The 13146-nt window shown below is 40.9% G+C and overlaps 1 protein-coding gene across 4 annotated transcripts in view; it reads right to left on the reverse strand.

Annotated features, from left to right (window-relative positions):
• Nucleotides 1-3427: 3427 nt before the first annotated feature.
• Nucleotides 3428-13146, reverse strand: part of Uevld (UEV and lactate/malate dehyrogenase domains) — a 32397-nt gene continuing 22678 nt past the window's right edge. For 2 of the 4 annotated variants that reach the window (XM_034509830.2, XM_034509820.2), the window contains 3 exons: nt 10188-10251; nt 5251-5374; nt 3428-4338 (listed from right to left, as the gene is read on the reverse strand). In XM_034509830.2, the coding sequence (XP_034365721.1) occupies nt 4174-4338; nt 5251-5374; nt 10188-10251 (353 nt within the window). In that variant the 3' untranslated portion in view covers nt 3428-4173. Of the gene's footprint in view, nt 4339-5250; nt 5375-10187; nt 10252-13146 lie in introns of those variants that run through there. The other 2 variants (XR_013110630.1, XR_013110629.1) reach the window with 2 other exon arrangements.

The following is a 13146-nucleotide window of genomic DNA, read 5'->3' on the forward strand; positions in this document are numbered from 1 at the left end:
TTCTGTGGTGCGAAGTAGGGCGTGAGATGCGATCGGTTCCACAGGTGCCGGTGGTGGAGTGGTTTGCAAGCCTTTCTCGGTTCCTAAGAATCCCGGCCAGCTAGCAAGCCTTGCCACCCACTGCGGCTCCGAAGGTCCTGGGCTCGCGTCACTCATGGAACTAGCTCGTGGACATTCTAGACCCAAGAGTTGCTTTTAGGTGACTACGCCCGAGGCACCTCTGATTATCACATCCGTTTTTGTTACTGTCAGTTTAAACGCTCGAAAGCCCTTCATGATATATTCGCAAGGGCAAAGGAGATTTTTTTTTTTCCTTTAGGAAGCCATGCGGTAATTTCCTCCTCAGGATACTTTCCCCTAATAATTCCTGTGTGCCCACATAAAGGTAACACGGGCCGCACTCTGCTTTGCTTGAGGGCAGGCTTAGTTTTAGATTAAAAAGAACTTTGCCCTTTAAACTTCTGAGCCGCCTCTCCGATGTTAATCCCAAAGATGTAAGGAGAAAGGCCGTGGGCCCAAATCATCATCGCCAAATTAATTAAAGCAAGCATTTAATTAAAACAAACTTTTTAATTTATGTACGGACATAGGCAAGAAAATGGGTTTTATAGCTAAGGGGTAGGGAGTTTCCAAATAGACGATTTGGCAGGTGAATAGGGTTACAGGAACAGAACATAACAAAATGGCCATAACAACCTCTTGTGAAACAAAGAGGTGGTTGTAAGGTGGTCTTAACAAGGTCGTCATGACAGAAGCTGTTCAGCTGTTGGGAAGGCCTTAGCCCTCCCCCCCAGGGCTTGGTACCTTGAATTTACTTTTTTTGTTTGTTTTGTTTTGTTTTTCGAGACAGGGTTTCTCTGTGTAGTCCTGGCTGTCCTGGAACTCACTCTGTAGACCAGGCTGGCCTCGAACTCAGAAATCCACCTGCCTCTGCCTCCCAAGTGCTGGGATTAAAGGCGTGCGCCGCCAACACCACCCGGCAACATAGTGATTTTTTTAAATGAGGAAATAAATCTTTTACTAGTTTTCACAAAAGCCTGCATTTCATAATATAACAAGACAAAAAAGTCAGGATTTATAACTTGATATAGAATTCAACCTTATCATATGGTAGGTTATACCCTTAGGGAATGAACACTAACTCTGACCCTGTCCTTGTGCTTCAGATGAGAAGTATGCAAATACTGTATATTTCCAATTGGTTTGGAGACTGATACAGTATTTAGGTTAATCAAGTCAACATCATCCAAAACTAAAATTAAAGATTTGAAGAAAATGAAAGTTACCACATAGAAGCCTGTAACTGTTAAATAATGAAATCAAAATTAGGTGGTTGTAATGGTACCATTGGACTTACAATTGTTACTTAACTCAAGGAAGTGTATGACTTCTGTACTGTGACCCGAGGTGAGGTCAAACTAAAAAAATACTTGGCTAACAATGAGTATTCAATAAATATGTGTATTATTGACATTTTTTCTATAACATAGCTCTTGGTAGCTCATTGTTATTCTGTAGTTGGTTTATTGTTCAAGAGAGTTTTAGAATTAGATTATAGAAACAGGGTTGGGGGATGAGCCACGATGGTAGAGGACCTGCCTAGCTTGCATCAGACCCTGGATTAGATCCCCACAAACAAAATAAGACTTGTTGCTGGGCATAGTAGCCAGTATTCATGAGGCTTAGGCAGATGATGGCTTAGAATTTGAGATTACTCTCAAAAATAAATGAAGCCAAAGAAATTCTAATTTAGGAATTACTGAATTCCTAATTAGTTATCAGCTATTAGAAAATACTAGAAAAACACATAAGAAATGACTGCTTCAACATTACTTTCCTGTTTCATACAAAAGGCCAGTAAAAGCAATACCAAGATTATCTATAAAGAACTAATGCTTATCTCAAGTACCCCAGGTTTTTGTGGTTCTGGGACCAAACCCAGGGCTCTGTGCATACTAAGCAAGCATCTTACCAGTGAGCTATACCCCTGCCTGAATGTCCAAGGTTTAATCCAGTTAAATCTAGTGGGAGTCTTTGTTACCACCTTACTTTTCTACTTTCTTCAATATGGGATACTGAAGGTCACTTGCCATTATAATTACACAAGTCACATGGAGAATGAGATTCTTTCTTTTCTATCTCACAAATCACTGAGTTCCTCTCTCTCTGACTAGACTGGATTCCTTGTCACAGGCTTTCCCAACACTCTGGACTTCACAATACTTAGCACTTTTGAATTTATATGGTATTTGGTAACTGTATTCCCTGCTAATCTGTAAGCATTAGCAGGGCTTGTCCTAATTGGGGTATGTTCACTAATAGTGCTTTATTTGAGAGATGTTTCTAATAAATACTAGCTGAAGGACTAAATAAACATAGTCTGCTATTTGTGGAATCTCTGGGGAAGAAGCTAATCAATCTCTGTAAAAAAAAAAAAAATAGGTGCACACCTTTAATCTCATTGGGAGACAGAGGCAGACAGTTCTCTGTGAGTTCAAGGCCAGCCTGTCTACAATAGCAAGCTCCAAGACAGCCAGGACTACATAAAGATCCTGCCTCGAAAAACACAAAAAAAAAAAAAAAAAAAAAAGAAGAAGAAAAGAAAGAATCGCCCACATGAGAACAAAAGTAATTCTTTCATAGTATTCCAAACCTCAACTTCAGTGTCTTGTGACAACTTGGCATTTAGGCCCATAAGCCTTTCCACAGCCCCTACTGCTACCTAGAAAGACTGTACAGGTAAGTAATGCTCCTTAGAACCCATGTGACCTTAGACACTAAAGTTGTTCTCCTCTGTAATGAAGATAAATAGTCCCTGCCTCAGCCAGTTTACTGTGAGGATTCTACAAAGCACCACTACACAAGAGCTATGCTAGCTGTTGCTGTCATCTGCGTGTCACAACAGTCACCAGCCATGCTGTCTCTCCCCTATGGAAATACTGCTACTGACCAATCACCAAGGCACAGTCAGGACAGTTTCTTCTAGGGAGAATAATGCTTGCTCAGAAGCAGCAGGCCAGCTAGCCTCTCTCTCCTTTAAGATCAATGGTTTTTAGGAAAGCCTCATATTTTGGTCTCAAGATAATATTGCGTGGCTGTTACTCATTACCTATGGCCACAGGAAAACACATCTCTCTTTTTCTACTAATACAGTTTTAAGATAGAGTGAAGATTTTCTAGCCCAGGAAGAGGTTATAGAAATTTCAGAAGGGCTGGAGAGATGGCTCAGCAGTTAAGAGCACTGACTGCTCTTCCAAAGGTCCTGAGTTCAATTCCCAGCAACCACATGGTGGCTCACAACCATCTGTGATGGGATTAGATGCCCTCTTCTGGTGTGTCTGAAGACAGCTACAGTGCACTCATCATATACAAAAAGAATGAAGTTCCCAAATTAAAAAAAAAAAAAAAAAAAAAAAAAAAAAGAAATTTCAGAAAAGAAATCTCACTGGAAATTAAACCACATTATTTTTCATATATTAAAAAATTCCATTTAACCAACTTAAAATGCATACTAAAATCCTTTCCAGTGTTTGATAGCTAGTGAATTTGAAGAAGGAAGATAAAATGCTTTGCCATCGCTATGACCTGCATTTTGCAAAAGCAGCATTGCTCCATAAAGCCAAGATTCTCTGAGTGGACACCTACCACAGATCTGAGCCCATCCTGCCTTTAGTTTACCATACTCAGAAGAAGTGTCTTCAAAGTGCCAGATGTGCCTTAAGTTTAGGACATGTAAGTACAAATGAATGTTTATCCCTGCTACAGGTTTAAACAACAGTATAGGTATGTCAAGACCCCACAAGAAATCAGATTCTTTCCCATTCTCTTCTCAAGGATTCAAATTATAAAGCTTACTATTTAACTTTTCTGTTTTTTTTTTGTTTGTTTGTTTTTTGTTTTTTGTTTTTTTTTTTTTTAGAGACAGGGTTTCTCTGTGTAGTCTTGGCTGTCCTGGAACTCACTCTGTAGACCAGGCTGGCCTCGAACTCAGAAATCCGCCTGCCTCTGCCTCCCAAGTGCTGGGATTAAAGGCGTGTGCCACCACTGCCCAGCCCCTTCTACTATTTAAAAAGGCTGTTTTTAAGAATAAATAGTAAGTTGTGGAAGTTCTCAAAACAATGTGTGTTGGCAAATTAAATAAACTTCCCCTCTCCAGGTGACTGTGCTTGGGAATCACAGTTTCAGCTGCTGCTGGAGACCATGGATCGAGGATGCACTGGACTGGAGTGTCTCGGTCACTGTGTCTTCTGCTGTGGTTTTGATGACTTCAAATACCCCACTGGTTCCCAGGATGCACGGCAAACTTAAAAATACTTCATTATCTAAACCATAATATCCCTGAAATGAAAAAGTTGGGATTATAAAAAAAAAGTTTGGATTATAAAGCTGAATTACTACAAAAACCATTAAATTTATGGGGCTGGAGAGATGGTTGAGCAGTTCAGTGTGTGCTGATCTTTAGGACTGAGTTTCCCAGACCCATGTCAGGCAGCTCACAGCTGCCTGTAACTCCAGCTTCAGGGATTCCCCCACTCTTCAGAGTCCATGGGTACCCGACTCACACAAGCAACCCCTGCCATATAATATATACAAAAATAATAAAAAATTTAAAAGATAAAAAGAATTCTTTCTTGCTTTTCTAGTTCTAGTACAAAGTGATACAAGTTAAATTTGTTTACTGATTTTCTAAACTCAAGTTATAGCTCCAGGAAACAGCTGAGATGGGAGGAACCTGGTCAAAGATATCCTCTTTGCAGAGAGGGAAACTACCTGTAATAAGGTCAGCAGTCTGGAGGCTAATCCAGAGATGGACAGTAGAGCCCTTGTGGAAAGACAGCATGGACTCTGGGAACAGCCACACACAGTATGTTATTTTACATTTTTTTTTCCATGTTGTATTTCTTTCCTTGAGTTCAAGAAAATCTGACCCAGTAATTATACTTCATTTTAGCTGTGTTTTAAGGGGAATTTACACTCTAGTGAAAGGCAGAGAACTGCTGGGGTGACTTGCTGGCTTGGGAGATAGATGCCAATCAGGATTTAGATTATATGAACACCTTTGAGAACTCTTCCAAGTTACACGGGAGTGACAGGACTAGCTGATCATCAAGATTTCCAAGAAGCAACTCAGCGCTTAAATCCCTACTGCTTCACCAGAGTTGCTGGTTGTTGACACACCAGCCCTGCTGCCTTTATATGATTGATATTGAAGATATCAAAGTTTAAAATACGTAAATGAAAATCAGTTACCTTTGCTAAAGTTGATACAGAATGCACTTTCTTTTTATTGTTTATAATAGTATCCACCAGGTCAGCCACCGACAGTCCAACAGACCAAGATCTCTGACTTTTTACCTTCAACAGTTCCATGGCTCTATATTATGAAAGAGAGAGAGAGAGAGAGAGAGAGAGAGAGAGAGAGAGAGAGAGAGAGAGATATCAGAAAAATTTAAAAGGTTTGCAGATAATATATTACTTAAGTTTTTCCTAAAATATGAGATCCACAATTCACATAAAAAGACACTCCCCATTGTGAATATTTAAGTAAGTATTAATTAAACAGTATCAGCTGGGTGTGGTGGCTCATCATCATGCCTTTAATCCCAGCTCTTGGAAGACAAAGGAAGAGGAACCTCTGTAGTTCCAGGCTAGCCAGGACAAACTGTATCACAACAAAAACAACCAAACAAAAAGCCATCATAAATATCAGTCCAGCCAGTGGTGGTACACACCTTTAATCCCAGCACTTGGGAGGCAGAGGCAGGCGGATTTCTGAGTTCGAGGCCAGCCTGGTCTACAGAGTGAGTTCCAGGACAGCCAGGGTTATACAGAGAAACCCTGTCTCGAAAAACAAAACAAAACAAAACAAAATAAATAAATAAATAAATAAATAAATAAATAAATAAATAAATAAATATCAGTCCAGGCTATCAATGCTTGCAAGGATAAAAGGGGCCAACAGCCAGTTCTGGAGACTGTATGAAGACACACGCCTGCAACTGCTGCTCAGAGGATAAAGTAATGTCAGGGAAAACCAGCAGCCCTCATCTAGAAACCCTTTTCTCACATGTGGTCAGCAAGCTCAAGTGTGCAAATGTATACCTGTGTGCATGTTGTATTTAAGAAGAACTACATAGTGCTTATGAGAATAAGGTTGGGACTGAAGCCATGGCTCAAAGGTCGAAAGCTGGTGCTGCTTTTCTAGAAGACCGAGTTCAGTGCCCAGCACCCACGTCAGGAGGCTCACAGCTGCCACTAACTAACTCCAGCCCCAGGAAAGCTGGCACTGTTTTTTAGCACCCATGCATATGTACACTTACATACAGATCACAGAAAAGAAGGAGCTGTGTTCAGACCATTTGTTACTTCACCATCACCAACAACACTTTCCTCAAGTCTGGAGTGGTAGCAGAGTGTGGGTTTTTGCATCTTCAGCTCCTGAGTTTTAGAGTACGTCATGGTTGGAAAGAGTAGAGTGTGAGGGAATGTGATCTGATTACATAATACTTAGTAGGTTCCACTGCTTTGTCTCCTTTGGGTGGTGCTGGAGATTAAACTCAAAGCCATGGGTGTGCTAAAAGACTAAACTCCCACATCTTACACCAAAGCTGCTGCTGCTGACACTCTTGTGCCAAGAAGCGTTCCTGAACCCCCAAAAGACCACCAAGGAGCTGTTTCGGATGTAACAGCATTAGGGTCTCTTTATTACAAGCTTGGGCTTGGGCTCTCCTCCAGCCCAACCCTGACACAGCAGGACAGGAAGGGAATACAGGGCAGCCCTGGACCCTCAGCACGACAAGTTTTTATAGGAAAATAGGAGCAAGTGAGGAGGTGAGGGAGTGTCCAGTCTGGCAAGCATCTAATAAAATGACTATAAACCAACAGGTGGATGTTCTGAAGCAACACTGTATACAATCACAAATGGTCTGAAAGTGCATCTCAAACAATCAGATTAATCTTTGATTAACTGTGGCTAGGATGTAGCTAGGGAATAACTCTGGCCAAGAACAAGCCATGGGGTCCTTCCTGGTACATAGGAGCAGCTTAGATTCTGCTGTAGGTCAAATTCTCAGTTTTTTTCCCTTTAAAATGGAGGCCAGTCCCAAGATGGAGTAAGTTTGGCCTCTCAACACAGCAGTCCTGCCTTTATATGATCAGAGTCTAAAATACAGGAATGAAAATACAGTGACCTTCCCTGAGCTTGACACAGAATGTATTTTTACAATAGTGTCCACTAGGAGAGATGGCTCAGCAGTCAAGAGCACAGAAGACCCAGGTTTGGTTCCCAGCAACCACTGGGCAGCTCATGACCACTCCAAGGGATCTGATATTTTCATCTAGCCTCCACATGTGTAAGACATACGTTATATACATACATACATACATACATATGAGAAAACCCTCATACATATAAAATAAAAATAAGTCCTAAAAAAGAAAGGCAGACTTACATGTTGTCATGGTTTGAATATGCTTAGTCCAGGGAGTGGCACTATTTGGAGGTGTGGCCTTGCTGGAGTAGGTGTGTCACTGTGGGTGTGGGCTTTAAATCCTAGCTGCCAGGAAGCCAGTTTTCTGCTAGCAGTCTTCAGATGAAGATGTAGAACTCTCAGCTCTGCCTGAACCACACCTGCCTAGATGCTGCCATGCTCCCATCTTGATGATAATGGACTGAACCTCTGAACTTGTAAGCCAGCCCTAATTAAATGTTGTCCTTTATAAGACTTGCCTTGGTCATGGTGTCTGTTTACAGCAGTAAAACCCTAACTAAGACAGAAGTTGGTACCAGGAGTGGGGTGTTGCTATGATAGGCCATGTTTTTGTTTGGAAGAATGTAAATTTTGGGACTTTGGATTTGGAAAGCATTGGAATGCTTTAAGTGGGGCTTAATGAGCTATCCTCAAAGAAATATGGAAGACTTTGTTGCTGTGAGTGAACTGTGCTGACCTGAACCAAGAGGTTTCAGTGGAAAAAAACTTCAGTATGTGGTCTACAGACTGTTTTTGTGGTATTTTGGTGAAGAATGTAGCTGCTTTTTGCACTTGTCTGAAAGTCTGCCTGAGTCTAAGGTAAAGAGGTTTATACTAATTACATTGACAAAGGAAGTTTGTTCTCTGGTTAAGTCGCATGAAGAACATTTTGAACAAGCATAGCAAGCTTAGAAAGGAAAAATATAAAATATATGGTTCAAGTATTACAGGGGCACCAGGAAGTGCAATGGAGTTGAATCCTATGTTCTAGGAGATAACAGATTAAGGGATTTTGGGGCAAGATCCCATCCACCTAAGTTTAGATCCAGGCATGGTGGTAAATACATTTAATCCTAGAAGACAGATCTCTGAGTTCAAGGTTAATCTATAGAGCAAGTTCCAGGAAAGTCATGCTTAGGCAGTGAAGGGGAAAGCACAGCCTCAGCTATAGTTGATGGCCCAGAACTGAAGGAGTAATGCAAAGATTTGAGGCTTGGCACCATGAAGAGAGCCTATGAGAGGCTCTTAGTGAAGCGTAGTTGCAGTGGAAGACCCCAGCATATTGGAGATGCCAGTAGTGTGGGATGATCACCAAGAACAGCAGCAGCAGTGGAGTGGATCAACCTGAGTTTACAGTGCTACTGAGGGCAGTGCTGGAGAACTGAAGGAGGAGCCCAGAAGATCATGTGTGGATCCCAGACACTGAAACAAGAAGGTGTTAACACTGAAGTTGCCTTGGAGACCCCAAGATTTTTGACATGCCAGAGCCATAGGATATCTGTGAGGAATCCTGCTAATAGGGAGTAGAACCAGCCCAGCAAAGTTTGGAGTTTGCTGAGTTGGTTTCCTGTCTTGATTCGAGGATTACAGTGAAGTGATTGGATGGATCTCAGAAGAGACTTTGAACTTTGGACTTTGACACTGTTGATACTGCTCTAGACTATGGGGGCTTTGGAAGGTGGACTAAATGTACTCTTAAAATTATGCCATGGCTAGATATGGCCTCCATAGACTCATGTATTTGAACAAGCCTATGGGGGCCAGGAAATGGACATGTGCAACACAGAAAGCTATGAAGTTTTATAATTAATCAACGTTCAGGATGGTCTAGAAGTGCAATCTGTTACAAATAAACAGTGTGTGCATGTGGGGGGTGTTAAATTGGCTGTTTCTAGAAGATGGGACTATCTCAGCTTTTTAATCTCCATAAACAGCTGTGGTAGTTGATATTCAAGTAGGCATACTTTTTTGTTTTTTGTTTTTACAAAAGGTAGGGGCTGGAGGGATGGCTCAGTGGTTCAGAACCCTGACTACTCTTCCAGAGGTCCTGAGCTCAACTGCCAGCAACCACATGGTGGCTCACAACCATCTATAATGGGATCTGATGCCCTCTCTTCTGGTGTGTCTGAAGAGAGATACAGTGTACTCATATACATTAAATAAATAAATAAATCTTAAATAAAAAGGTATGTAAATGTAAAATTTAAATCTATTCCATTTGAAAATTAGGGAGCATAATTCAGCGATACAACACATACTTAATTAGCACATCCATAGCTCCGGGTTTAGTCTCCAGCATCATCAAAACGACAACAACACAATAGCAAGAAATGACAACACCGGAGAACCCGGAGTACAGTGTTTAACCTGATGAAACTCTCACCCCTCTTCTTTCCACCTGACACGTGCATTAAAACCCACAGCTGAAGATTTAAACATCTACACTTTACTACTGTGCCAGACTTGAGAGCATTATCTGTGATGGTGAAATAGCAAATGGTCCGAGAATAATGTGTGTGTGAATCCCAGGTGTATGGTAACCTCAGAGGGCCTCCACATAAAGTGCCTGTGCATTGCATAGCCCTTTGACAAGATATGGAAAACTTTGCTCTTAGATTGATTTCCAAAATGTGTTCGGTATGCTTAGTCTAGATCCATTTCTAGGTAGTAAGATAAGTCCTCTTTACACTAACTTGATGTCAGATGTAAAGGACACAAACCACTGACTCAAATGAGCCACTGTTCTTCCTTCCACATGTCTAGAGGAAATGCAAGCTCTCCCGGAAGTCCAGGACTGTTGGGCAGTGTTCCTTGTAATTCCTCTTAGCCGGTCTTCTTTATAGAAGCCTGGCACGAAGCTGCTGTGTAAATAGCTGCTCTGTCAGCTAAGGTGCACACATGAGTTTTAATTGGATTTTCTCAAATCTGCACTGTTACCTGTTGGATAGCTGTGCCTGAGAGCTGGGACTCATCACTCCATCTTGGCCACTCCATGAGCACACTAAAAATAAATAAATAGTTACATTTTGTCAGTGATTTTTTTTTTTAAGACTAGCATGTGACAAATGGCTGGGAGTGGTGGCATAAGCTTTTAATCATAGCCATCAGGAGACAAAGGCAGGAAGACAGATCTCCTTAAGTTCGAGGCCAGAGTGATTCACCTAAGTTTCAGGATTGCTAAGGCTACAGAGTGAGACCCCGTCTTATTTTTTAAAAAAAGGAAGGAAGCAAGCAAGCAGCAGCTGGCCTTTTGAGGTCAAGGGACCTGGTCTTTTTAAGTTTTTTTTCCCCCCTTCTAACAACAGTTACTTTCCCATTGATGACACTGTACTTTCTGTGTTTGGACAAGAAAGCTTTTAAACCTACATCTCCTAAGACTGTGATCCCTGAAGTCTACTGTGGCTTCCTTACCTGTTCTCACTCATCAGCAACAGGTCTATACAAAGGTCACTTTACTGGTCATGTAGGAAGGGCTGTTTCCTCAGGGGGCTGCAGATATGCTTTCAAATGGTATGAGCACTTGACATCTATTCTGCTGGGAAGCACATTGACTAATTGGAAGAATAACTTGGTAACCTATTTTGGGATGGAATTTCTACAGCTGCAAGAGAAGCAACACCTTCCAGATTGCTCACATCCTGTAACCACAGTGTTTACAAGAAATCAAAAAATCTGACTCAGCACAAACCAGCTGCAGTTTTTATAGCATGATGGGACCTAAAGTCTTCTTTCTGTGTATGCCATGCACGAACATCACCAAGGCCAGAGCTGCATCAGAAGCACCCACAAACTGGATATTTGTGCCACTTTTTAATATTGACCCAAAATTGCAACACTTGAAACCATTCCAATATTCATCTAAATAAAGACATTTTTATATAAGTTAGTTTTGGGATAGGCAAAGCAAAAACACATAAGAACAATTATCATATGTTTAAGATTCACATACTCTAAACTGCATTTAAAAACAAGACAGAACACAGATCATTTAGTGATTGACAGGATCAGGACACCTCCCTTCTTTGAGATGACTGACTGATTGCCTTGTTGCAGGGGTCACTTGTTCCTCTTTGTATCCTTTGTATCCTTTCCAATATAGTTTCTATTCTGCTGCTGAGGACACAGAAGCTAATGCACAATAAAGCCTACCCACCATTCAAGATCTTATTGGTTAACAAAGAGAAAAAGACTAGTAATAGTTAAGGCGAAAACCATGGGGAAGTTTCAAGCTTTTTTATAATGCTGGGACTGAACCTAGGGCCTTGTTCATCCTGGGCAGGTGCTCCACCACCATACTTAACACCCTTTTGAGTATGTGTCTCCACTTCCAAAACAAACAACAAAAGACCACAACCCTTTTATGCAAGTGAAAAGGAGCACAAACTCAAGAATTGTTATATGAAAAATATAAATGCATAGAGAAGGCTAAAAAAATTCTATTATTTGTTTTTGCTGGGGTTTTTGCTTGTTTGTCTGTTTTTGAGACAGGGTCTCACTATATATTCCTGGAACTACTTTTATAGACCAGGCTGGACTTGGACTCCCAAGATCCTCCTGTATCTGCTTCCTGAGTACTGGGATGAAAGGTGTATACCAAGCTCAAGAAATTTTTAAAATGTTCTACTTAGAAGGGTTATATGAGAATTATTTACTTAAGGTTTCTGGGACATGGAGAACATTTGCTAACTGAAATACAGTACTTATAGACCTTGAAAGGATGAATAAAGATAGCAAGGTAGACATAAAAAAGATTTACAAAGGAGACAAAATAATCAGAAAATCATGAGCACTGCTGCCATTACGTACATAGTTAAGAGAGGACAGATGGGTAAGTAGGAATCTCAGATTCTTTTTTGTACTTAATTTTGTTTTTTAGTTTTTAAAAAAATATTTATTTATTTATTTTATTTAGATGAATACTCTGTAGCTGTCTTCATGCACACCAGAAGAGGGCATCCCATTACAGATGGTTGTGAGGCACCCTGTGGTTGCTGGGAATTGAACTTAGGACCTCTGGAAGCGCAGTCAGTGCTCTTAACCTCTGAGCCATCTCTCTAGTCCATTTTTTAGATTTACTTATTTTATGAATGTGTTGTCTATTTCTATATATGTGCATACTTACAGTGCCCAAAGAGGCCAGAAAAGAGCATCAGAGCCCCTGAAACTGGAGTTCCAGGTATTCATAAGCTATCATGTACTGCTGAGAATCAAATGTGAGCCTTCTACAAGAGCAACGAGTGCTCTTAACCCCTGCAACATCTCTGGCCCTATGGATCTCTCCTCTAGAGAAGCCTTGAATCATAACCTAAAAGAGAAAAGTTTAGAGTGTTCACTTCTACCTGTAATGGAATAAAGTATGTCGGGATGCCCTTAACTACTAACTTTCTGTTTTACTGCCCAGCACTTTCCATTCCTAATGCAGAGCCATCCTTGCTTAAGACATTCAAAACAGTGTCCTCAATCATCTTAGCTTCTGTTCCAAATCTCAAAAACAGGCCCAAGAATTTTTCATGAAAAAATGCCCATTGGGAACAGGGATTATAGCTTAATCTGCAGAGTGCTGGCTTAGCATGTATGGAGCCCTGGATTCAACCCTCAGCACTAGATAATTATAATGGAGTGTGGTGACACACACCTGCAGTCCCACTGGGGCTTGCACTGGGGGAGGGTAGGGTGGGAAGGAATTTCAAAGGTCATTTTCATCCATATAGCAAGTTTAATGCTACCCTGGGTATATGAGACCCTGTCTGATGAAAATGAATAAAATAGAAATACTGCCTTTAGAATTGCTTTTTTCTATTATATACAACACCAAGCCTGTGCCAAAGGGGATAACACACTCTGAGATCCAGCCCTCAGAATGTAAAAATACTACTGCAGTAATCTTCACTTTATA

The sequence above is a fragment of the Arvicanthis niloticus genome, chromosome 1 (assembly GCF_011762505.2).
Source record: "Arvicanthis niloticus isolate mArvNil1 chromosome 1, mArvNil1.pat.X, whole genome shotgun sequence".
In the NCBI taxonomy this organism is placed as follows: domain Eukaryota; kingdom Metazoa; phylum Chordata; class Mammalia; order Rodentia; family Muridae; genus Arvicanthis; species Arvicanthis niloticus.